Source organism: Sceloporus occidentalis, unplaced genomic scaffold (assembly GCF_023333645.1).
Source record: "Sceloporus occidentalis isolate IW3139 unplaced genomic scaffold, rSceOcc1.0.p SCAF_3, whole genome shotgun sequence".
Taxonomy (NCBI): Eukaryota; Metazoa; Chordata; class Lepidosauria; order Squamata; family Phrynosomatidae; genus Sceloporus; species Sceloporus occidentalis.
The window spans coordinates 151589571-151617126 of record NW_028316983.1 but is presented as its reverse complement, the minus strand read 5'-3'; the positions used below and the strand labels follow the sequence as shown (position 1 = coordinate 151617126).

Here is a 27556-nt window from a genome sequence, read left to right as displayed (position 1 = left end):
AGCTATATCTTTAAAACCAAATCATCCTTAAAAAATCTGCATACATATATGTGTGGAATATGATATACCATTATACAGCAAGCAGGTGATAATATTTTTTCAACATAATGTTCCAACCTAATGAGATACTTTAAGTAGAAATCACAGAGACTGAACCTGTTTCCACAACTGGCATTATGCCACAAAATTCTGCCCCTTTCCAACCCATAGGTTAATAGCATATGTAATCCTGATTCCCTCTGAAAGAGGGAACATTGCATTAAAAATTCTGCCAATTGCCAAATATGAAGGAAAGCACTAAGACACTGCCCCTGATAAGCCTTACTAATACCTTTGTTTATTCCTTAACTGAAAATAAAAATTCACAATCAAACCAAACAAATAAACAGAATGGAAATGGAAACAGTGCCACACAATTTGTTTGGAGAACACATCTGACACTCTACAATGCATTGAAACAGGACTCTTGGCTCTTCAAAAGATTTTGATCTGCAAAGCAGAACACCCGGGTGTGCCATTGAAAGGGATTAAAAATTGGCTGGCAGGCAAGAAATAAGATGATTTTAAGGGGGGAAAAGTTAACAGTTGAAAATGCAGAAACAAACTGGGTAGTGCTGCAAGTGAGTCAGGGCTTACTTTAATTTTACCTCAGAAACCTTTGAAGGCTGTGCAGTTTCCAAAATGGCTAAATGCAGAGATGAAACAGAAGGGAGAGCCCTTAATGTATTCAAATTGATTGGAACGGATTAGTCTTCCAGCTGATTAGAGATTCATACATTTCAGCATGGCCTAAAGGAAGGCAAGGAAGCTGCAGGGGAGAACCTACTATGCTTTTAAGCTGACCAAATTATTCATTACAAAATTATTGAACGAAATAAACCCCATCTCCTCTTTTAATTATCAATCATTTTATCTATCATGGATTAATCTGTTTTTGCCCTGTCCCTGTAATAAATGTGGTCAGGGTTTCTTTGCTAAAGTATTAACTAGGATTGCCATGTCTCAGAGCATCAGCTGAAGCTCCAGGAAATGATGGTGCTTCCCTGGGTCTGCTCACAAATCCCAGGGTGAGTTGTACTGGAGAGAGAGGAAAAAAATGTCAGGCATGATATGACTTTGAAGTTGGGGCATCTATCTCTATCCATTCTCAGCTGGCACCAGGGCTCTAGGATTCATCATGGTGCTGATAGTGTATGTGTTGCACGCACACATATATTGCCATGCCAAAAACCCAAGAGTGAGGGAAGGGCATTGGAGAGATATCTGGCATATAGGTACATATACTTGGGGCTACTCTCATGTTATTTGAAGCAAAGGGTGGAAATTATTGTCCCATCTTCTTCAGCAAACCCTGGCAGCAGTGGCACATATGGAGGAGGGGGTGGCACTGAACATTTCACAAATCTCATCAAAATTATAGGGCCTGGGGAAATTCCCCATGTGTCATTTTTGGTCTGTGTATTGCTATGAGGGATATGAACCCTCGTGGAAGGGCAGGAATTCCTGCAGCTCCTTGGCACTTTTTGTTCTCTATCCATCTGTCACGAAATACCCCTTAGTCACTTTGGGGTTATCATGTCAGCTACTGAACAAGATTTTGGTGATTTGTGGGCCCACTTAACTGGGATTTTCCATGTACCAATGTTTAAAATCAACTGGTCCAAAAAGCCCAACTCTTGCATGCATTTGACACATCCTTGTGACATCACAATAGTCTGCCTTGTAGGCTCAGGTTTTCATCCTGAAATCTCAGGGAATGGGATCAGTAGCAACCTTAACAACATGCAGGTTTTAAATGATGAATAAACAGGAATACTATGAGATGTGCCAGTGGTTCTTAGGTTGAATTTAAAAGAAACTTGCTATCCATCTTTCTTTCCCATGGATGCCAATCATTCCCCTCTAGGCTGAGACCTACATCTGGTTGTAGGATATGCAGCAGCAGAACAGAGATACTACCATGTTTGATTGCTCATTGTATATATTGAGTAACAGCTATTCTCTGCAATCTCAAGGACAAGCTTTTCAGATCACATAGTACCTGATCCTTTCACTAGAAAATGCAAAGGATTGACCCTGAGGACCATCTTCATGCAAAACATGTACTTTTCCCACTGATCTATAGTCCCAGTCTTTTAAATTGGTTTGGTTTTCATTACAAGGTCTGGTAACAAAAGATTATTGTGCTACATTCAAAAGATCTTCAATGCCTACATGGAGAAAATATACAGGAAACAAGAGCAGCCTTAGTATTTTCATTGCAATGAAATACTGTGTGCACACAGTGGCATTTTATGCTCTCACACTCAGTAAGAATGAAAAGCCTTGCAAACACTGAAATTCTGCAGAGTTTTAAATCTGTTAGAGTCAGCAAATGGATCCACTCATGATCCTATGTATTTTTGTGCTTATTTATTTGTGTATTCAGTACCAGCAGTATGAACATATAAACTCTCATTCAATGCCTCTGCTCTAAGACACCTTGGGAATTTCTGAGCCTCAAAAATGCTATAATTTTGATGGGAGACAGCCTCTTGTGTGTTGTGTGTGTGTGTATATATGTGCCTTTAAGTTGCCTGTCAACTTACAGCAACACCATGAATTTCATAGGGTTTTCTTAGGCAAGGAATACTCAGAAGTGGTTTTGCCATTTCCTTCCTCTGAAATATAGGTCCAAAACACACTGCAGAAATAATCCAGTTTGAAACTGCTTTAAATGCCCTGGCTCAGTGCTAGTGATTCCTGGAAATTGTAGTTTATTGTGGCATCAGAGCAATCTGACAGAGAAGGCTAAATGTCTCACAAAACTACAGTTCCTAGAATTCCCTAGCTTTGAGCCAGGGAGGTTAAAGTGGTCTCAAGATGGATTATTTCTGCAGTGTGTTTTGGATCATAGTCTACAGCACCTGGTATTTGTTGGCAGCCCTCCATCCATAACTAGGGCTGACCACTGAAACCGAAATAAAAACCTTCTGTTCTGTACATATTCTGCACAAAAAAGTTTCTTCTTTCTGTTTTCCTTCCTTCCTTTCTTTCTTCTACACATCTCACAGTATGTATCACTTCTGTTTTTAATGGAAATGTTGGTGCATATAGAGAAAATTATGATCTTTAGGATATATTTAGTCCTTTTGAAAGGAATTAGCATAGCTCTACTAATTCTTGAAAAGAGAGTCATGCCAGGATTTAAAGCTCTTATTATCATCTGAGATACATTTGTTGTAAGTAGTCTCCCACCTGCCCCCACCCCAATTCTGACCATGGCCTGCATCAATCTGAGTACAGTAGACCCTTCCTATTGGAGGACTGGTGATCCATGGCTTGAAACACCCATGGATCACCATGACCCATATTATTCATTGGTCATGCTTGCACCTGGGCATGCTGACACATCTATTCATGTTTGCCATTGAGTTATATGGAGCATGGTGGTTCATGTTTTCCGCTATCTATGAGGACCCCCAGAACAGCTCCTCCATGGATGGGAAAGGTCCACTGTACCTTTTAATATTCATAATCATAAACTGGATTGATTAAACCTTTTGTAGCCTCCCTGAACGACTTGCAAATGCAGGTGGGGGTCTTGTGACCTATTGGGTCACATTGAGACCCTGATGATATGAGCTGATGCCTTCAACCAGTCCCTATAGGATGATCCATTATAATGTTTATTCCCACAATTAATTTCATGTTGCTCTCTGCTCACTTGAAAATATTCTTATTAGTTTGAAGGGAGGTCTCTTGATTTTTAAAATAAAAAGTAGACTTCTAGCAAAGAAAAAGAAGATAGTGAGAAAAGAGAGTGACATGTTGTCAATGTTTATTTGAATGTTGTGTGAAGTAATCTTATTCTCTGACATCCTGCAGAACTAATTCCTTTCTGAATATTATAGGGACTTCTGTTGTGCAAGTCACAGCCATGGATGCCGATGACCCTTCCTATGGAAACAGTGCCAGAATCATCTACAGCATACTCCAGGGTCAACCATATTTCTCAGTGGAGCCAGAAACAGGTCAGGGAGAGTGACATTGTTTTGTTTTCATTATTTATCCGTACAAGAATGTTAAGGGAACAGAAGTGCCACAGCTATTATTTAGCTGTTTGCCATAGCCTGATAACTTTAAAAAACCCAACCAATTCTGATATATGAGAAATATAAAAAAATGTATTTATGTATTTTGTAGTTGGAAAACAGAAAACAACTTTTTTAAAAAAAGTGTAATGCAGTGTAAAAGCTCTTCTGTTCTGTATGCAAAATGAAATTATCTATTTCTAGACAGGACCAGTTTGGAATCTAGGTGAGAAATATTATTTTGAATGTACTCCAGTGTGTGTCTATGTAGATCCCTGCATATATGAATTAAGCCTATAAGGGAATGGGGGATGCTTAAATTAAAAAGATAAACAAAAACATTAATTTATTCCATGCATGGAGGGATTTTTTTTCTTTATTTGCTGCGAGGAGCATTTCTACAATGTTTGCTGTTTTTAACCTATGTTTTAATGATGGTAGTATTTAATTATCTTTTAACTTTTGTCATCAGTGTTTTAGTTCTGTCTTTTTACATTATTGTAACCTGCCTTGAATGCCAGGGTATAAATCCTAAAATTAATTAATTAGATAAATAAATATCCATAGCCCATTTCTCACTATTTAAAACACTGCACCATGAATTCTATCACCTCTTCCTAACAACTAGAAAATCACTAATTTTTTGCTCATCATTTTCTCTGTTTTAGCCAATTCCTATTCTTAACTACTACTGTTTTTAAAATGTTTTTGAAGCTTTAGAATGGCTATATTCTTCCATAATGTGTGTGTTTGTGTATGCATAAGCAATGCAAGTATGAATGGCAGCAGTATAGTGAGTACTAACAACCACTTTCTTGTTTTCCATAAAGGCATCATCAGGACAGCTCTTCCAAACATGAACAGGGAAAACAGAGAGCAGTACCAAGTCGTCATCCAAGCAAAAGACATGGGAGGCCAGATGGGTGGATTATCAGGGACCACGACAGTGAACATCACCCTGACTGATGTCAATGACAATCCACCTCGCTTCCCCCAGAGTAAGCTTCCTTTAAATAACCCTTCCACATTACAAAACATCAGAATACAAAGAGTTCAGCAACCACCATCTGATTTAATTAAAAGAAAATCTAAATTATGTGGCACAAGTGAACAAAAGGCCTATACACTTATTCACTGTTATTAAAAGCAAAAGTGAATTGAAGTGAAATTAAAAGCAAAAATGAAATGTTACAAGAACATCATTGTTGTAGGGTGGAGAATGGTCAGGCAGAACAATAGCATGGAAGCTGGGCTCTAGGTGGTTAGTTGTGAGTGAAGGAGAGTCAAGAAAGGAAAGGACAAGTGTTTTGACAATGAATCTTGGTAGCTAAAATTATACAATCAATTATAGGCACATTATTGTTGTTGGCTAATTTTGTTCCCAAATAATGCAATGAGTAATTTTAGCAATTTTCTTCCCAGTCATACTCAGTTGTTTTTGTTTTGTGTCTTCAAGTCACTTTTTTACTTATGGCAATCCTAAGGTGAACCGACCAAGGGGTTTTCTTGCAAGAATTTTGTTCAAATTGGATTTGTTTTCACTTTCATCTGAATATGACAGAGTGTGACTTGTCCAAGATCATCCAGAGGTTTTTGAAGTGGAGATTCAAACCCTTGGTCTCCCAGTGCCTTAATCCAATACATAAACCACTACACCATTCTGACTCATTTTCCCAGTATGAGAAAGTATTACATAGGCAAATGTATAGTTAATGTGACTGAATTAATTGATTAATCTGTTAAAATGGGGAATATTTAATATTTAATAATATTTTTCTGGATATTGTGCAGTTTTCAAAGTCTGTTTGCACGTTTGAGACTTCTGTGCAAAATTTCCCAATGATATTTTTGCACAGAAAACAGCCTTGTCTGTGCACAAAACAAGCTTTTCTCTGCAGAAAATAATATTTCTGTGTAGAAGTTTTATTTTCTGTGCAGAAAATTGTTTGGATCTTATCTGTAGAAAATTAGCACATTACATTTTTGTGGACAGATAATCTTTAATGTGCAAGTAACAGAACTTTCTGTACATAAATATTATTTCCTGTGTAGAAAGTGGTGTTTTCTGCACAAAACTGTAATGTGTAAACTTTGCATATAATAAGTTCAAAACTCTCCTCATCAGGGTGTTACATTAGTTGAAAAACACATTTTTCAAATATTCTTTAGATATTTTGAATATTTTTATCCTTTTTGCAAGATTCCATGCAGTTTCATCCCCTTGAGAAGTTTGAAAACATAACGTAAGGAAGTAATTGATATATTTTCTCTGGATTGTTGTGCGATTAATCTAATTTTCAATAAAATTTTGTAGAATTATCAGGAAGAGCTTGAGGTATTGTTGCAGGGCTTCTCCCCCCCCCCCCCCCCAAGAAAGCTTCAAAAAATGAATCTCAACTAGCCTTCTTTCCAGGCTCCCATAAAATGTTACATGAAAGCAGTGGTGTTGACAGTGATACAAGCTGCATAGGTTTCAAAGTTTTAAGGCCTAGTGCTTCTGGCTCCAACTGAGAGAACCTAAAAAATCAATTGCCTTCCCAATCCATTAAGTAGTGAGACTCTGGAAATATCATTCCCCGTTATCCAAAGCAGAAGCAGACAGGTTCTGAGCATGCTTGGAAGAGCATGCGATTAATATACGCATAAAGCACTATCAGATGGGAACAATTTTGTGACATTCAGTCAATAAATAGATGAATACTTTTTATTTGACTATGGTTTAATATATGAGATTTTGAATACACTTTAATACATGAACTCTTCTCTATGTTCCATGTTAAAAGGGGAAAATGAGAAAAAATGACTCTTTCAGGGTAGGCTGCATACCTTCTGACAAATACATCTATCATGAGGGGACAGGAAGAGGAGGTAAGAGAGGGAGAGAGAGAATTACTGTAGCATCCCTTGCTGTCTTGGGGATGTAAATGCTACATCTTACTATTCTCAAAAAAGTTTATGGACTCTGAAGATGGTTGTAATATTTATTTTTACTGTGCTGAAAATCTGTCTCACGGATTGCTTTCTGCAACTGCTTAGATAAAATTATGTAAAGCAGGCTATTAGAGATGTTTAGGATATTTGTTAATGTATTTTTATTTTAAAAGTCCGCCATTTAACCATATTTTGGGGCACATAGCTCTTCTTTAGGGAAATATTAATAAAGAGAATGTATTAAAATCATTGCCAGAAATACACACACACACACACACACACACACACACACACACACACACATTTATACACATTGAATATAGATAACACATTAGTAAATATCACAATATTTCACAGTTATAAAAATGCTGCTTGCTGAATTGCCTAGTGTTTCTACAGAAACAATACTTTAAAATACCTGCACAGATATAATATTACACAAACTGAGGAACTATAGAGATAACTGCATTTTACTTTAGATATTTTATATGTCTAAAGGTCAAACTATAAGGCATGCTAAATATGTTGCATGTGCCTGTGCTGTTCCAGACTGGGTTTTTATGAGACTGCAAAATTTATACAAGGAGAAATCATATAACCACCACCCCTTTCCATTTTTCATAGCTGTTTGCAGGCTGTGTTCTCTTCTTTTCTGTTCCTGTGGCACCAGTTTCCTCTCCTTCACTATGCAAACTCAGCCAAGGGATCCTATCAGATTTTCAGGCCTTTGTCAAAGTGGAATGAATACACTGGACAGTTATCACAGTGGCAGGGTCCATTCTTTTCTCCTTGCATTCAGTTATGGACATTACAGCTGTAAAAACTGAAAGCTGTCTTCACATACTGTAACTGGAAAGCCCAGCTCAGATATGGTTTTCAATCTAGTGAAAATATCTGTCTTCATACAGAGTTGTATGGGCAAGGGGCCCTACAGAAATTCTTCTAAAGAAATATGTTGGATATTTTGAATATTTTATTTTTATCCTATCTTGCCCCTCTCCATCCATGTTCACTGTGCCCTCCAATACTCACGTAAGTTAATGTAATGGTGTGAGATAGCATGACCAGATTCAACTATGTAGCAAACTCAGTATGGGTAAATGAAGAAATGTTATTTTTAGGAGAATGTAGCCCTTTCTTGCAAAGCCGGTTAACTTAACCTTGCTGCCACACAGTGCTAGAAGGTGGGGAGTATCTCAAGCTGCTTTTAGGGTTTTTATTTTATCTAAGCACATTACCTTAGAAATTTTAGAGCAGTGGGCCTACTCTAAGCATGATGAAGTCTAAATCCAATTTGTTCTGCTGTGTTGTGAGGAAGGCAATGAAACCGTCACAGTCCAATATGGGAAAAAGTGTTTCCACATTACCTCAGTAGATTGAATGTATATTCTCTTTGATTTGCTCCTGAAAAATGAATAACAGCCTTGTCTCTACATATCTGCCCCACTTTAAACAATGATAAAACGATTGGCACAAATCAAACACATTCATGAAAAAGTGCCTACTTCCTCTTCTCTTTATTGTTCAAGTCATCGCCAGCATTTAATGAGCATCACGGACAAGGACAATTTGCAGTCTGTGGAGGAGTGAGATGAAGGTTGTGTGACCTTGCTTCTTCCATGAGTGCTTGGATGAAGGAAAGCCGCACAACCTGTTTCACCACTTCAGTATATGAAGAGGAGCAAAATCCTAGCTGTCCATCAATCAGAGCTTGGAAAGAAAATAAAGAAAATTTAAGCTTGGAAATAATATGTTAATCACATTATCAATAACTTGTTGATTTCCCTCTAGTTATCCTTCCACAGTATTAGGTCTGGTTGATAACTTCAAGAGAGCTGGAAATATTGGGTGGGGGGGGGGGGAGGGAATAATAGCATATTATGCCAACTCACTATATTGACCTTTGATGTTAGGATAGATTCCCCCTTCAGCCCCAGATTTCCTTTTCGGATCAATGCAGAACTGTTTCATTTACTTGACTAAGTAGAGAGACAAGAACTTTTGTCTCTCATCAAAGTAGGGTTGGCCAGGGACAGTCACAACAACACAACAAGAACCTGAAAGGCAACAAGATTCTTAGCAGTTCAGTAGAGTCCCCTTCTGCAGCATATTCAAATAGTGTAGATTTTCCTCCATTCACTTGAATAGGTGTAGAGTCCCTTCACTTAAACTTGCTTCATCTTTTTTCTCCTCTTAGCAATTTTGTTAAAAATCATAGCAAGAATGAAAGGTAGGTAGGTATAGACATACAGGCTAATTAAATTGATGATTAATGCAACTATTAATTTAACAGATACTGTTAACTTTTTAATTTTATTTATTTTTGTTTTGATATCAAGCTCTTTCCTTCTATTACACAGAATTCTTTCTAGATTCCTGTATAGAAATATCTAGCCACAGAAGTATCCCCAAACATACAATTTCACTTTGTTCAATAGGACATTTTTTTAAAAATGAAGTATCCCTCCCTTCCCATGGCAACCTCCTTATTAATGTGGCTTATATAATGTTAAAAGAAACAAAATGAATTGGTTCATGAAAGGGGGCTGAAAAAGTGCTTGATTCATGAATGTGCCGAAGGCCCTATTGATTCTTTCTTAAAAGAAGAATCAATAAAATTCATGTCAAATGTGAAACAGTACACTATACTGATCTTATCTTTTATCTGATTTGACCATGTATCAAGGGGACTAATGAAAGTGAAGGCCTCTTACACAGTTATTATCAGAATATTTTTATAGTCATGTAAATGACTTGTAATTATGGGCAGCTTCCTGAAAACTTGGAACCTGTTATATAAATGACTGTGTGATGATATTAGTTCTTAATAGAACAGGGAAAGAGCTGTAGGAAATACAGTGGGATTCAGTCAACAAAATGAAAATAAAAATTGCTTATAGGGAATGGGGAAAGTATTGTTCCAGTAGTAAGGTATGTGCTCCATATAGGTTACAGCTAATTTTGTTCTCTGACAAACTCTTATAACTAGATGATGATGATGATGATGATGATGATGATGATGATGATGATTATGGTCCATGAAAACCTATGCCATAATTCATTTGTTACATTAAAAAGATATTTGTTGCTGATTTTGCCCCCCCCCCTCCCAAATTACTGGACTGTTTACTTTGAAAACAGGGCAGGGCTGCTGAACAGTGCAGACATTTGTACTCATGTTCTTGTATGTAAAACAAAGTAGGATGAAATTCTTTACTCAATTTCTTTTTGCAGGTAGCATTGAATAATTTTAAACTTTTCTTCCTACTGTGAGAGTCTTCAAAAGCCATGTAGTTTTCAAAGGCTATTAACAATGTTGGACTTACAGTGGACCCTTGTCATACGCTGGGGTTTGGTTCCAAGATCCCCCGTGGATAATAAAATCCATGGATGCTCAAGTCCCATTAAATATAATGACATAGCAAAATGGTGTACCTTATAAAAATTGGAAAATCAAGGTTTGATATTTGAAATTTTTACTTTTTTTGAAACATTTTCAAACCGTGGTTGCTTGAATCCATGTATAAAAAATCTGTGTGTAAAAACAGAAAATAAAAAAGTAACAGCAGCAGCATTTTCTGCACAAGTAACAGAAATTTATGTATGAAGCATTTCAATGCAGAAATATTAATTCATGCACAGACTAAATCCCCATCAAAGCATTTTGTGCTAGAAAGCAACATTCTCTACTTATTTCTGAATTTAAAAAAAAATTCCATGCTGAAAATTCTGGTTTTTGTGCAAAAACAACCACATGTGCATTTTGCACTGTGAAGATTCTTGTCAATCCGGTTTTGTTTTTTGTTTTTTTCCTTTTCAGGGTTTCCCAACTCTCAAAAACATCTTTTTCAACAATTTGTAGAATATTTCTGAATATTCTTTCTGTCCCTAGACTCATGGCAGATACAATGTGAGCAGATCCTTCATCTTGTTTCTTTTTTTACAAGCTGCTACGTTGCCTCCTTTCCCAAAGGTCAACCTCCATCCCATAAACATTAGGGAAGGGATATTAATAATAGCAAAATCAGGGTCCCAACAAACTACTTCAGTATGTATGTTTGTATGTATCATGTACTATGGAGAAAAGTCACAAAATAATCCTGACCAACCACTGTGATTTAAGAAGAGCTTTAGAGTTTGGCAGGAGCATAAGACATATAGCTGTAAAAATAATTGCTTGTGATTTTATATTCCTTTATAAACTTCACAACTACCAAATCCTTTTAGATGTGTGACATAAAAGTATAAAATTTGACCTGAAAATCTAAGTTTTCTGTCTAAGAAATAAAGCACAAAAGGAAGTTGTGTTGGAGAGTTTGTCTCTCCAATGTTTTTCATTACTCTGTAGTGGGTCCTGGACTACATTTTTCGTAACTAGAAGGAAGCTGGTCTATCTTCATTAACAATATTTATCTTCAATAACTTGTAGGAAAACTGCTACATCAACTAGTGTTGATGTAGATTTTCAACATCTTTCATGTCCATTAAAGTTCTCTTTTCAGAACAGAATATCCCAATTGCTTTACAATAGGATTAGTAGAAAAAGTATTTGCAATGAACAGGAGATGCCCAATAAAAGAAAATATGTAAAAGTATGCATTCAGGCCTTGTAGTCTTTAACTGGAAATGGAGAGTTTGAAGAAGACCCTGCTCAAAGGAGTTTTGTCCACTTCAAATCTGAGCTGAATTAATTTGAATGAGAGTGATGAAGATTTTGCTACTTCCATACTGAACAATTGTGCCAGTTCTATGTTCAGTGTTAAAGCTTAGAACTAAAATAACTTTGGATAGGTCTCCACAGGTTTGGCTACTTATGTACCAAGCTGAATTAGTTCTCTTTGATATCCTAATTATTACTATTATTATTCATTTGAATCTGGATTGAATTGAACTGAACCTCATTATAGTCTTAAATCTCAATACATGGATTCCTGATCAAATTTATCCATAAGAATGACTCAGTGGTGTAGTGGTTTGAACGTTGGACTCTGACTCTGGAGATCAGAGTATGAATCTTTATTCAGTCTTGGAAACCCACAGGGTGACCTTGGGCAGGTCACAGTCTCTCAGCCTCAGAGTAAAGCAAAGGCAACCCCTTATGAATAAATCATGCCAACAAAACCTTATGATAGATTCACTTTACAGTATCCATAAGTTAGAAATGACTTGAGCACACACAACAAACAATAAATTGTTTACTTGTGAAATGTTATTATTCTGTTGTTTCTATTATTAGATGAACCTTTTTTGTGATATTTCACCCTATTTGGAGATGTAGCTTTATTGGAAAGCTGTTTGTTCCTGAGCAACATTCAATTCTCCATGTGGTACACATCTGAGTTATATATTGTGGCCTGTCAGATGCTTGACAATATTTTTCGGGTGCTTTGCTGAAATGTGTCCTCCCATTTTCCAGACATTTTTTACTTACTTCAAGAAAGAGGCTTTACCTTTTCTTTCTCATTATAAGGGCACCTTAGAATTACTTTAGAATTTCTTTTCATTATATTTTAAAGCTGGTGTTGTTGTTAGGAAGTAGTCAAAGGTGCTACATATGTGTGTGTGTGTGTCTGTGTGTGTTTCCTTTCTATTCCACTCCTTTCCAGCAATTTACAGCTTCTTCAGCTGCCTTTGATTTCTTGTCTGACAAAGCTCTTTGGGAAAGGTTGCCTTATGAATCTGTGGAGGCTGCCTTCTATTTGTTTTAAAAAACAAAGTATTTTTGAAAAAATATTTATAAAGAAATCTTTGGCCTTGACCATGAAGTTTTCCAATTACAATGGACATGATCCACAGGCATTTGGTTGTTGGTAGCACCATTCTCTCATCTTCTATACCTTCTTCATAAATCAAGGCAGGAATGGACAACAAGTTGCCTGTCGAACAAATGGCACCCTTCCATTCTGCACCTCAGGCCCTTCTACAATTCCCACCTGCTAAAATCCCTCTTTTGGGGAGCAGTTGTAGGCCTCATTGAATTTTAGACAGGTATATGCCTCCAGATCTGAAGAAAAATCCTTCTTATGTAATAAAGTGTATAGTGTGCCTCATTACCCAACAGCTGTTGGGTTAGTGGTAGGCAATCTGATTTACTTAGTCAGCATTTATGGGAAATGACAATGACATAAGCCACAGGGCATCCATTATTCAGAACTAGTTGAATGATCATACTGTTAAAGGCAGACACTTAGGTGCGTTACAGACCACCCGTTTGGGGCAACTGTAACCGGCTTTCCCCGCCGGATCGGGGCCTCAGCTGCCACAATGGCAGCCTCTGCGGCCCCGATCCGCCGCTTTCCAGGCCGCGGGGAAGCAGCAAAATGGCTCTTCCCCGTAGCCTGGAAAGAAGTGTCCTTGGGGCTTCAAGCCCCAAGGACACCCCATCGGCGGCGGGGACTCTCAGAAAGGGGCCGCTCGGCCCCTTTCTGATTTGCGTCACACTGATGCAGCCTTCACATGGCTGCGCCAGCAACGCAAACCAGGATTCCTGCTCCGCCGAAAGGGCACACTAAGCGCCCTCGCGTGGCGCAACGACGTCACGTCCACACCACCCCGTTTGGAGGCGGCGCGTTCATGACGTCATGGCGGCCCCCATGTGGAAGGGGCGCCGCCATTTTGTACAGACTCAGTCCGTACTAGGGTTAGGGGCGTCCAGAAGTGACGCCCCTTTTTAACCCTAGTACGGACTGAGTCTGTAGTTTAAGGCCCGTCTGTAACGGGCCCCAGACACACAAACATACCAGTACTTCTCAGCCATCTTGAAAATGAGGTAAGTGCAAAAATCCTAAATCCCACCCACAAGAATATATCTAAAATCCCCTTTCTCATCTGGAAAAAAAAGTGAAGAAATTATTCTTTCTATTATTTGCCACAATGTGGGGGAAAATAATCACAAAATCACTTTGGGCTCTTCTGGATAGCTAGAAAAGTCAGGGCACTTATTGTGCAGTTAGAAGATTTTCACACATGACTGGAAGGTTGTGTTGGTCTCAACAACCACAAGGTGTACAGGCTTCTTTTTCAGAAAAAAAAATCCATTGTGAAGGTGCTATTTGCTATTTAATTTGCTATTAAAAAGAAACTTGGTGTTCCTTGGATTAATATCTACTTCCTATACCATTTTATTTTTAAAAAATATATATATTTTGATAGCAGACAGACAGACAGGGATATAATCTTACTGAAACTCTCATGTTGAGATATGAAATAATCCAAGCTTCTTGTTTTCTAAAAACAACAACAACGTTTAACATTCTTTAAAACATATGAACTTACAGAAACATATGCTTCCTTTGCAGGCTCAGTTCACTTCCGTATTCCAGAAACATCTCCAGTTGGCACTCCCATTGGAAGTGTCAAAGCCTCTGATGCAGATGTTGGGAGAAATGCGGAACTTGAATATCGCATTACTGATGGGGATGGAAGGGATATGTTTGACATTGTTACCCAAAAAGACACACAAGAAGGCATTATCACAGTGCGGAAGGTTGGTATCGTTACTGTAAATCACTGAGTGCCTTTTTAATATGTATTTCATAGTGATAACAGCACTAAACGTTTAGTTCTTGCCAAGAAATATCATCGTCGTCGTCATTATATTTGTTTCTACCCTACATTTTTCACAGATTGGAACCCAAAATGGCTTACAACGATTAAACAATTGTTAAAAGCTATGTGATCCTATTTTCATGTGATCCTATTTTCAACTTTGTGTTTATTTCCTTTATGTATAAGAAAAAGGATTGGTTGAAAAAATACTAACAAATAGCCACAGGAATATAGTGAGACATACAAGGCAATGACCTTAACATTTTCCATGTTGGAAGTAAACAGGCATCTATATTTGTATAGAGAATTACTGTGAGATTTATTGCATGAGGGGGAAAAAAAGTTGAATGGAGCTGGAAGTTGTGGCTTTCTCCATGCCTTACTGGATGATGGCCTAGTGCTTCACTTCTCCTCTTGTGACAAATGGTTGTAACAGTGTGTCTTTTGTCAGTTTTTTTTCATCTAGACAAATGAAGAGATTCTAGAAAACATGCCTGCCCTTTTGTTTATTTCTTTGATCAATATACTCAAGCCTTTTTGATTCCTTTCTGACTGCAGAGGTCATGTCCTCCTCCTTCCAAAAGTTAGTCCCTTGTTTTCCTTTATCTGCGAAGGGGGCATCCATTAAGATTCCCATCCCAGAATGGACATTAGCCAACTTCCACGCTTGAGAGTCAGGCTTAGGAGCTCTTGCATTAAAGTTTAGGTAATCTTTAGTTTTTATGGGTTTTTCAGGCTATGTGGCCATGTTCTAGAAGAGTTTATTCCTGAGGTTTTGCCAGCATCTATGGCTGGCATCTTCAGAGAAGATGCCAGCCACAGATGCAGGCAAAATGTCAGGAATAAACTCTTCTAGAACATGGCCACATAGCCCGAAAAACCCACAAAAAACTATGGATGCCGGCCATGAAAGCCTTCAACTTCACTTTAGGTAATCTTCTTTTGCCTGCCTCCTTTCCTATTCCAAGATGCATTTCCTGAAACAATAAATGCAAGTTTTCTGTTACCTTAAAAGAGCATCCTTGGTATTTGGTATTGGTATTGGTATACCAATAGGGAGCTGGGGCAAGCCCCAGTGCATACTGGGGCTTGTAGTTTTTGCCACCTCTAGTGGCAAAACGGTCTGCCCAGCTAGTGGGCGACCGTTTTTTGGTACTGACATGGAAGCCACCAGCCACTCTTTCTTAGAGTATACAGCATTCATGAAAACATACTTAAAACCTCTAGAGTTGTTCGTGAATGGTTCATTTTGGGCATCAGAGTCAAGCTGTGCTGAATATTCAACCGTTATTGTGGAAATGTTTTCCACAAAATATTATGTAACATTCACTTTTTAAATATATATTGGGCATTCCCGTTTTACCTAGATACTGCTGGGGAGTTCTTTCTCTTCTGGCAGTGGCTGCAGATTTTTGCTTCCTGTATCAGTCACACAGGTTTTTTGTACTGCTATCAGGTTTCATGTAGTGAATGACATGATAATTATTTGTTTGATTTACATGGTGAGAAAACCACTGATGCAAATGAGAATAAGCAGAAGTGAGAGCAACTGAAATGTCATAATAACAGACATGGGATGCCAGAAAATTTCCAAAGAGGTCATTTATTGGCAGAGCCAAAATAAAATTTGTGTGTGGGGGGGAAATGATAAATAAATTTGCCTTAAGCTTGTTTTGTTGGCAGAGCTTGGACAAATTATTTTTTTTCAGAGGGCAGCTCCTCAAATACTCCCAATCCTGCTGGTTTGGGAATTATAAATGTTATAGTCCATTAAGTAATTTTTTGCAAACACTTCCTCTTGAGCTTCCATGTTACATATGTGTATGGTTTTTGAAAGGGCATTCACTTTATCTAATTGATACAAAATGTCCTATTTTAAAAATGCCAATTTTCTTCAATGGGATAGTGAAGAGGAGGTCAAATGTTTAAAAACAAAACAAAACAGTATACCTTTCTACAGATCTGTGGAATTCCATGCCACACTCTTAAATTTTAGGTCTGAAAGACTGATGTTTATTGAGGAAGCTATAACACACTCCGCAGGCAAATCCATCCTGCTATAATGTAGAAGAGGGGAATGTGAGACATTTCAAATGTTGTTGGATAGCAACTCTCATTATCTCTGACCAGTGGCTGTGCTGACTATAGGATTGTTCTACTGCAAAAACATCTGGAGGGCCACTTTCTTCACCCCAGTGGTGCACCAATTCTGGCAATTACATTATACTACTTTTCCTTTCTATGAGATGCAAATTTGGGTTTCCTCAAGAATGAGTAGATTTTGCATCCGTCAGTGTTGCTGTGTCACTGCCAAACTGCTTCAATTCCCAAAGGGACAATAGTCATCAGTGTGCCTTATAGTAATAACATTGTTTTTGTATTAACAGAACAAATGTAATAAATGAGTCTTCTTAATAATTGTTTTAAGAACTTTCTAAATTGATACTTTCATTATCTTCCAGTGCAATGGAATGATAGAGAATCATTTCCCATAACTGTAAGAAGTGCCAAATGTGACTGTTATGTTATGGTAGGCAAACAAACAAACAAACAAACAAATAAAAGTGATAAGGAAGACTGTGTGGCATAGTGGTTTGAGTGTTGGACCAGGTTCAATTACCTGCTTGGCCATGAAACCCACTGGATGACCTTGGGCAGGTCACACACTCTCAGCCTCAGGGGAGTGCAATGGCAAACCTGCTCTGAACAAATCTTGCCAAGAAAACCCCATGATAGGTTTGCTTTAGGGTTACCATAAGTCAGAAACAACTGGAAAGCACACAACAATAATTTTCTCCTTGAAGGAGTAATTTTAATAATTTTAGCAATTTTCTTCTTGCTGCAAAAAAAAAAAAAAAAGTTTTCAAAAACCACCTAGTTTTTTAAGTCTTTTCACAATCTGGGATTTTATTTTTCTGCCAGAAAACATTTTTTTTTTTTGGCATAGATAATATTTTTGCATCTTCTGCATAGTAAATATTATTTTTATTTCCTGCACAGGAAATGCTGAGTTTTGAGCAAAACAGTCACGTGCAAATTTTTTCACAGAGTTAATCTGAAAAATATGAAGGTTCTCATTGCTGCTGGATTCTTCTCATCAGTCCTTCTCATTACTCAAACATTATTTTTCAAATATTCTCTCTATTTTTTCCAGTCTCTAGTGATGTGTTGTTATTATGTCACTTCGAGTCATTTCTGACTTATAGTGAGCCTATCACTGAGTTTCTTGGCAAAACTTGTTCAGAGAGGGTTTGCCTTTGCATTCCTCTGATGCTGAGAGAGTGTGAATTGTCACTCAATGTGTTGCCATGGTCAAGTGGGAATTCAAACCCTGGTATCTAGTGTTGTAGTCCAATTCTTAAACTACTTTGCCATGCTGTTTCTCTGTTTAGTGATGAGTACTGCTTTTCAACGCAAAATATTTAACATTTTCATCATTGCATTAAAGAACACATATATTAGAATGGCCAAACTGAAATTCAAAGTAGACGTTGGAGTTCTGCCACAGTGAAGTGACTTGGGGATTTTGAAGGAAGCCAGTGGAGTTTTGTAAGGACAGTGACATTCCTCAGGGGTGTAAGAGGAATGAAATTGTCTTGACTGTCCATTGCAAATTCTGAATGAATGTTAATATGGTCCCAAATGGACAAATTATATTTGTGGCTCTCTCGCTCAGTGTCCAAAGGAGAAATTATTAAATTGCAGTCTCTCATCTAAACAGTTCCAATGCTGAGAAGCAATAATTCTTTTTTGAGACATAATATTTTCCTTGAGAGCCAGGTTAAAATGGAGGGGAAAGGAGTCTCTGGAAAATATGGGAGCGGAATATTTGTTACCAATGTAATGTGACTTCAGAGAAAATAGATTTAAACACCAAGACAGTTTGACTTCTTTTGCAAGTACGAACTTAATATTAAAGGTTTAAGGAAAAATAAATTCAAAAGTGTCCTCACAATCCATTTTGGATCCATTTTTGATATCTCTCTATTAAATGGTGCATGCTAATGAAGCTCTGCTCCAGTGTCAAAGAAACTGCACTTCCTCTCTGCCTATTCATTCCTTGGAAATTATTAATTAGCTGACACTTTTCATCTGCCATTCCAGTGATATTGAAGAACAAAATCATTTGCCTATTCCCCCACCAAGCATTCTAATTATAACTCCAAACTTTCAGTCTTTTCATTTTGAAAAGGAATTGCTGACAAAATGTCACACATATTTTTTGGCAAATAATTTAAAAATATATAATTTGATGTCAGAGGCATTAAATTCAATGAAAATGAGATATGTTGAGAGCAATGAAATTTCAATTCAGGAAATTTTCACATCATCGGGGACATTTTTTTTTAAAAAAAAAATTGCCCATGTGATTAAGCTTGGTCAATTTTGTGGAACTAACTACAGAAAATCAAGATGTATGAGAGCAGACATCTTTGTGAATTTTCCATAGGGGAAAGGTATACAGTCATACCATCTACTTTAACCTTCTTTCAGGAAGAAGGTCAGGTAAGTAATGATGAGCATTTTGCTCACCGTGTCAGAGTGAAAAAATTGCTTATTTTTTTCTGGCATGCAAGAATTCAGCTGGATAAATTTATGAACATTTGTACACATTCCAAGGAGGGTTGGGGTGGTTTTTTTTTGGACTTTGGGAAAATCCATTTGTGCAAACCCTAAGGATTTTTGTCCTGGAATGTTGCAGTTTACATCAAATAATCCATATTTGGGCATATCAAACTTTGTATTTCAAAACACATTGTTTTCTTCACACACACACAAATAGTTCTCAAACAGCAGTTGTTTGTGCATAAAGTAAGTTTGTTGTGCAAACAAAATGTTCACAAAAAAGTTCCAAAATGGGAAAAATCTCAGTTATTAACCAAATTGTTCAAAGATGTGCCTTGATTTGCTGAGATGTCCTTCCTCATCAAAGAGACCAAAAAAATGAAAGTAATATTACAGAACTATAAGCATGATTACTCTGAAATATTTCAGTCCAGGAAGATATTTTGCCATTATATTTCCTGTTTGAGTGAATTAAGATTTAGAATAATTGTTAACTATGCATCTGAACCCAGGTGTCTACAATCCACGTCCTTTCTAATGAGGGAGATTTCCATAAGTATAAGAGAGTGTTTTAACGCAATGGCTCAAGATGTGTTAGCCTGCCTAGTACAATACTGTATTAGCCTACTGCACCTTTATGTAATATGTGTATAACATATAATAAGAACACGGTTATGTCTCTGAATGATAAATGGTGTTTGCCATGATATCATTCTCTTTGATATTTTGAAACCCATACAGAGTTTTGTGTTATAGCATTTATTTTGTTGCTATTATTATTATGATTATTATTATTTTGTAGCCACTGGATTATGAAAACCGAAGGCTATATACTTTGAAGATAGAGGCAGAGAATCTTTACGTTGACCCACGTTTTTATTACCTTGGGCCATTTAAAGACACAACAACTGTGAAAATATCTGTAGAAGATGTTGATGAGCCTCCCATATTCAGCAGATCCTCATACCTTTTTGAAATACATGAAGACATTGAAGTGGGCACAATAATAGGTACTGTGATGGCCCGAGATCCAGATTCAGCTGCAGGCCCTATCAGGTAAAAACCAGAATCTGAGAAAATGGAATCCATTTAGTGATTCACTGTTACAAATTTGCATTACACTGAGAATGTAAAAGTGGTGAATGCCTCTTTTGTTGTCAGATGTGCCACCCGATAATTAACTCTGCCATGATCTGAGTACACAGCAGGGACCTTGTGAACTTGAGCAATAGTATATTTAAGGGCTAATGTGCACTGAAGAAATAATGCAGTGGCTTTAACTGCCATGGCTCAATCCTATGGAATACTGGAATTTGTAATTTGTAGTGTCAGAGTTCTCTTACAAAGGGGGGGGGGGTAGATATCTCACAAAACCATAAATCCCAGAATTCCATAGCATTGATCTGTGGCAGTTTAAGCTGTGGAATTGCATTATTTCTGTTGTGTAGATTAGACCTTAGCCAAACTGAACTCAACAAACCATGTTCTCTAAAAGAAGAATTATATTGAATGAAGGTACATGCAATAGTTGCACTGGAAAATTATGGTAGAAAAATCATAACAGTACATGTGAAGCAGAACACAATTGTGTTAAGAATTTGCCTTTTTCTGGAACTGAGTATAGTTCCAGGACTCTCCCAAGGTTCTTTTGGTTCCAGACACTGACATACATTACTGTTATAATGTAAGGTTAATTGGTGGTAAATGGTGCAGCGGATGGTACAGAGCAGAGAAGCATCCCAATCTCTTTGCTGAAAGAATCCAGCATGTCCTCAAAGTCAATGGAGAACTGGGCTCATAAACAAATTCTACCCAGTCTTTCACTCAGTTGGCAATCAAATTCAGTCTCCATCACTGGACATAACAGGAGTCCCTAGGCTGGGATGCACTGCTTGGAGAGAAAGCAAATAGAAGATGGACTGCCAAGGGTTAAATCAACTGCATAGGGAGTGCTAATCCGCTGATAAGTGGTAAAGAAATGTACTTACTATTGCTATTAAATGGTGCAGAAGCAAAAAAAAAAAAAAAAAAAATCAAAGTGTGCAAGGTATGGCCCTTCTCCCTTCTTAATAAATGGAAGAACTGTATTTGGTGTGTTGACAACAGAGGAAAATCTACTCCCTCAGCTCATTTCCTGCCTTCATATATTTTTTCCCTGATACTCAAACTGTAGAGGAAATGAAAAGATATCTTATAAGGTCACTAATACAAGTCAGCTGTTTCCCATTACTAGACAGCTATCAATGGTTGTCCATGAGGCCAACAAGAACTCTAAAACCCATGTACCTGTCCCAACTCTCTACAAATGGGGAAGATTAACTCAAAATGAGCAAATTTGCAAGGCTGAGTGGGTCTGGAATAAAAGAACTTGAAGTTGTAAGGATTGCTAGGAGGAGATGAGAGTGAGAAAGAACTTCAAATGTAAGGAAAATATAATACATGTCCTAATACACAGACCTAGCCACCCTTCACAGAAAGAGCAGTCAGTTTGGGGGAGCTGGAATGGAAAAGGAAAGTATTCCCTGAAAGATCAATTTTAGAAATAACAAAAGTTATATATCCTTGATTTGACCTTTATTGTAGGAAGCTAAAAAGTGTTGGCACTTGTGGCTGGAACAGTGCAAAGACAAGGAGGACAGTCTAATCATGGTCTTGTTACCAAAAAAAGCTGGGGCCTGAGAAGACTCCCACAAATAATATTTAATAGGGGAATGTTAAATAAATAAAATGCCTTGGCTTGGGCAATGTTCATCCTTGGGATCTTTACCCTGTTCCAAACCACAAAGGACTCCACAGGCAATTCCAAATAGGTTTTGTAGTTTATAGAAGAGTTTATTCCTGATATTTTGCCAGCAGCTCTGGCTGGAATCATCAGAGAATTATTATTATTATTATTATTATTATTATTATTATTATTTTATTATTATTCCGTCTCTCCCTGGAGGATTGGGGCAGGTTAAAATCAAAATAAAACATAGTAAAATAATAACACTATCTCTAATCCATAATTTAAAATACAACATCATAAAAATCAGTTATTAAAATCACAATAAAAATTACAATAAAATTCAATCCCCATTGCAATGAGGTGGTTTAAGGGAGAGTCAAAGAAGGCATAGTTGTGGGACAGTGGAGAGGGCCCATGTATTAGTCTGGGAATGCCATCAGAAGAGATCTGTCTTGATGGCTTTTGTAAAGGCCTCACAAAATGTTATGTGATGGATCTCCTTTGGTAGGTCATTCCAAAGTTTAGGAGCAGCCTATGAGAAGGTCCTCTGAGTAATCACAGCAAGTCTGGTCTTCTCATGAATGGTGGCATGGAAGAGAGTGGGATATATATACTGTTGGTTGAGAAGAAACAATTTATATGTTAATCTGTGTGTTGTTCAAGGCCTACAGGATGTTCATTTACTTAATGATCCATTGTCTGCAGGGAACACCCCCCCCCCTCACCCTGGGTGGTTTTCATTTGCATTTGCAGGGTCTTGATTTTGATGTTTTTCAGAACTGATAGCCAAACTTTGTTTACTTTAAAAGTTTCTTCTTTCCTGTTGAAGTTGTCCAAGTATTTATGGATTTCAATGGCTTCCCTGTGCATTCTGACCTGATAGTTGTTTACATGGTCCGGAATTTTGGTGTTTTCAAACAGCATTTTATGCCCAGGATGGTTTATAATGTGTTCTGCTACTGCTGATTTTTCTGGCTGACCAAGTCTGCAATATCTCTCTTGTTCCTTGATTTGTGTTTGGACACTGCGTTTGGTCCCTATATAGACTTCTCCACAGCTGCACAGTATGTGGTAAACTCCTGCTGCCATGAGAGAGGGTCTCTTCTGTCCTTCGCTGAGTGCAGCATTTGCTGGCTATTCTTGGTTTGTTTATAGACCATTTGGCGGTTGTGCTTCTTCACCACTTTTCCTATTCTGTCTGTGACTCCTTTGATGTTTGGTTAAAAAAATACCTTCCCTTTGGATGGTTGTTTGTCTTCACTCCTGTGGGTTTTCATGGGTCTGGAAACTCTTCTGATGTCTGATTAAGGAATAGTTAGTCAGTATTTGGTTCATCTCTATGGATTTCTGTAGGTCTCCAGAAGCATGTAGTTTTCACTTGCTCACCTCATCTATCCATATGATATTTCTCAACTTTACCTGTTCATGTGACATTTATATTACTGAGAACTAATGAGATTATATATGATTTCTTTATTATCGTCTTATTTGAAATAAACCAATTCTGAACAAAAAAGGTTAATTGGCTGTAGAAAGACTTGATGTTCCATAATAGCATAAACTCATCTTCCATCATATTCTGTTGTTCATACTTTTCTGACAGTGAGAACAATGATAATTATCTTGTTAATGTCTGCCCAGGGAGTTATGGATATTCCATAAAATACCAGTTTAAGAAAAGGAAGATGCATGATTCCTGGCAAAGAACTGGACAATTTTGAATCTGATATCATTTAAAATTTCCATCTTTTCACATACTCAATTTCTCCTAGGAAGAATGGGAAAAGATAATGGATTACTAATATCCAGCTTTTAAAAATATTTTGACAACATCTATATGTCACCCAGTAGCACACTGTGAGCAGCTTTTGGTAAAGATAAGAACAGTTAAATAGAAAAAGAAGACCATCAAACTAATGTTGGGAATAATCATTATTCTAAAGAGGTAGGGATGGTGAGAGAGATCAATTTCTACAACAGTTGATTTTGGAATACAAGAATGCCACTTCATGGTTCATCTTTTAAATACCTTAGAGTTTCACCCTCCACACATTGCTTATCATTCTTTTTCTTTCTTTGTCCTTCCCCCCTTCCCCCCCCCCCCCAAAATAAAGTGGGCTTTGTGACATTTTGGAGAAATTTTGTCAGTCTGTTCAGCTCCATGAAAATGGCACCCCAGATAGAGGGACTCCCTGTCCTTCTGTTATTCAGGAAAATATATGAAAACTATTCTGACATTTTAAATCCACATTTTACAAATCAGTTTCATTGTAAGAGAAAATAACTAGCACCCATGGCTATACTTCTGAAATGAGAGCTTATTTGAGAATTTTCTCTTCCCCTGGATAAATTTGGTGAAATACCTGCATGCAGACATGCTCTCACATAGCACCATCACCATTTCTCTGTCCAAAATTGGAATGAAAAATTTGGAAAGGCCATTTGAACACAGCTGTAATCGAAACATGTATATCAATTCCACTGCATTTTAAAAAAAAAATATGCTGAGAACAGATCAGTTTTTTCTGCTTTATACACAATAAACTGAGGTGAAGAATAAGCTAAAAGTATGAATAATAATGAATGAATACAGTCACCTCTAGAGTTTCTTCAATATACAGTGATATTATCTGGGGTCTGAAGTAGGAGCAGCAGGGTTACATTACACCTTCCTAATTAAATATTTTTGGCCTACAGAGATAATAAGGCTAATACAGTTAAATGACTGTATTTATCTGGGTTCGGCCTGAAGGGGAGCAAAAATTGTCTTTTGTTTATTAAAGCACAGTAGTTGGTTATTACAGTTCTGCCTGAAGAACTGTCTTTTTTTTTAAACTGAGTGCAGAAAGACACTTGATGCAGCCAAACTATTTATATATAAAAGAAAACAGAGATTAAATATAAATGCTTTGCAGTAATGATTATATACATTTATGCTACTATGAGCCTTTCGCACACAAGCATGCATGCAGCTTTTTCCATGTCAGCAAAAGATGTCGTAAGTACTTTACAAAAATTGACACATTTCACAGCTGACTGGTTCTGTGCAGGAAGGAAGCACACAAAAAAGCTTTCTGAGTGGAACTATAACTCCAAGGTGTTCATACACTGAAAAGTCTGAATAAGGCTGTTATTAGAAAGTGACTGGACTAACAGCTTGGAAAGGGAAAGCGCTTTCCCCTAAAAGCATGCACATCCCATCAGCTTAAGTTATATATATTTCAGAAATGAAGTAAAAACTGAACAAAAATGAGGCTGTTACTGAAAGTAGAAAACCTTTGTCTTGTTCCTCATCTTCCATCATTTCTAGCTACTTTGTGTGTGGCATCAGCATCATACTAACATTGCCTTATCTTTGTAAATGGCTGCATATATAGAGGAAAATGTTGAAATATACAGTATACCAATGCTATACTTTGTGGCAACATTTCACACCAGGATAATAGGCCATGCCCTTGAGGGAGGGTGGGGCTTTGATACCCTCCATGAAGAGACCAGGATTTTCAAATGTCAGCAAGGTCCAATGGACCAAGCTGAGGCACATGATGGGGGCCGGAGTTAGTATATAAGGACAGTACACCCCCATCTTGCCTCTTTTCCATGAAGCAGCCCACTCTCCCACCCTAAATGCAGTATCAACTTTGTTGGTCGCTTTGAGACTGGATATGAATTTTCTCCCCTTTTCTGGTATGTATGTATGTATATATGTATGTATGTATTTTGCCTACCCTATAGTGTATGAGGGGACTGGAAATTGGCTTGGGTGGCTGTTAAATAGGTTTCACTGGCCCATATGGGGTTAAAAAACTGTTTGGTATGCACCATTGGCACCCCTTTGTGGTGAAAGGTTAAGCGCTTGATCAGTTTACACATGTCAAGGGACACGGAGTTGTGAGAGAACCTGCCTTTGGGGTAAACATGGGGTGTTTGCTCAATCTTAAAACTCGAGGAAGTTTGGGGGAGAGTGCCTTATGTTTACCTTCCTAAGACTGGCTGAGGATGCAGTTCGAATCATCGGATTTACCTCAGGGTTCAGTGTTTATTCCCAAAGGGAAGGCCGAAGAGCAAATCTAGAATTGACACCTGGCTTCACCTGGACCCGCAGCAGGCTTTTCACTTAAATTAATTTTATCAGAGTTTGACATTTAAGGTTGAGGTTCAAGTGCTTAGCTTTAAATAGATTATAGGTCAAATAAATGGCCCTTTATTCATCCAATTTACGTGTCTGGTCTCGTTATTTCATGGTTGGGTATCAATAAGTTTAGAGTCACATGATGAGGGTTCCAGGAACTGGCTGGTGGAGAATGGCAGCAGTAGACTGTTCTTCAGTCCCTCCCTTCCTGCTCCTGGCTTCCCAGCTGTCCGCTGGCCAGGCCCAGAAAGGACTGCTTGGGGGTGAGTGGGTGGCTGGGCAAGCAAGGCAGTGGGAGGGGATGCAAGAGGCAGTAGTAAGTATCTCCTTCCCTGATGTGTTGGCTCTCTTGGTGGAAAAAACTAGGGCAGTGGATAAGCCACCTGCACTTACTTATCCACTGCCTTAGCTCACTTGGCACAGAGAACCAGAGCAGTGGAGAAGAAAGGGTGGGTGATGGCGGCAGCACTGCACACATACCCCACAGGGGAGGAAGGGCTGACCGGGTGTCACAGACACAGTCCCACACACCCAAACACACCCTGAAGTGTCATCTGATGCAGTCCGTACCCTTCAAACCAATTAGTGATGCCTTTGGCTACGTCACTGATGGCATATACAGCTGTCCAAGGACTGAGGTCTGCTGAAAGGGCTCTCCTCTCTTCGCATCCATTAGGAGCAAGACATTGTATGATACTGTGGGAGAGAGCCTTGTTGGCTGTTGCATTTTTGCTGTGAAATACTCTTCTATTGCTGCTTGATTGGAGCCAACACAAATAAATACGTGTTTTATTTTGTTTTGCTTTCTCTTGAAATGATGGGGTCTGTATGGCTTCATCCAGATTTAAAAATGGGTCTGGTTTTTTTTTGTTGTTGTTGTTCATTGTTAATTAATTGATTGTCTTAACTGTTTTAACTTGTCATATTGTTTAATATGCTTTTATTCTCTTAAAATTATTCTCACTGCTTTGCATTATTTTAAAACTGTCTAAATTTATTTTGCCTTTCCTCCATGCCATCCTTGGCTATATGGCTGGAAGTAGTAGCAACAATAATAGTATCATTGTCATCACCTTTAGACATTTGAGCTGGAGGAGACTTGGTAGGACATCAGATGTACACTTTTGTAACATTTATTTCAGCCATACCATTTATTAGTATGAAAAAGGGCAACTCTGGACAAAAGGGACTTCAGGAGGCTAGCAGTTAACATTGTGCGGCTATTCCATTTCCCCCCTCCTTAATAGATGTTTTGTGATAAGGACAAAGATGGAAGGAGGGTTAAAAAAAAATCAAGGAACAACAGTGAGTGGATAATGAATCACAGGAAGCCATTATAAAATTCAATGAATGAGGAAGGGCAACAGCATGATAAATACATTCCTTCCAATTCTCTGGACTTGGCAGGGACAGTCCTCATTAACATTGTTCTGTTCCACTTTATCACCCACTCTCAAAATGTCCCAGTTTCTCCCTCCTTCTCCCCATTCCTTCTCAGCTTATTTGTTCAAGGTGGGAAAGTATTTTGTTCTCAGTTGATTAGGGGGTCTGCAACACTTTATCTGCTACCTCTCAGTG

The 27556-nt window shown here is 37.9% G+C and overlaps 1 protein-coding gene across 2 annotated transcripts in view; it reads left to right on the top strand.

Annotated features, from left to right (window-relative positions):
- CDH10 (cadherin 10) overlaps positions 1 to 27556 on the top strand; it is a 147847-nt gene that overhangs the window by 104984 nt on the left and 15307 nt on the right. For both annotated transcript variants that reach the window (XM_089516583.1, XM_089516584.1), the window contains 4 exons: positions 3894 to 4013; positions 4904 to 5071; positions 14303 to 14490; positions 19921 to 20174. In XM_089516583.1, coding sequence (XP_089372709.1) covers positions 3894 to 4013; positions 4904 to 5071; positions 14303 to 14490; positions 19921 to 20174 — 730 coding nt within the window. The remainder of the gene's footprint in view (positions 1 to 3893; positions 4014 to 4903; positions 5072 to 14302; positions 14491 to 19920; positions 20175 to 27556) is intronic.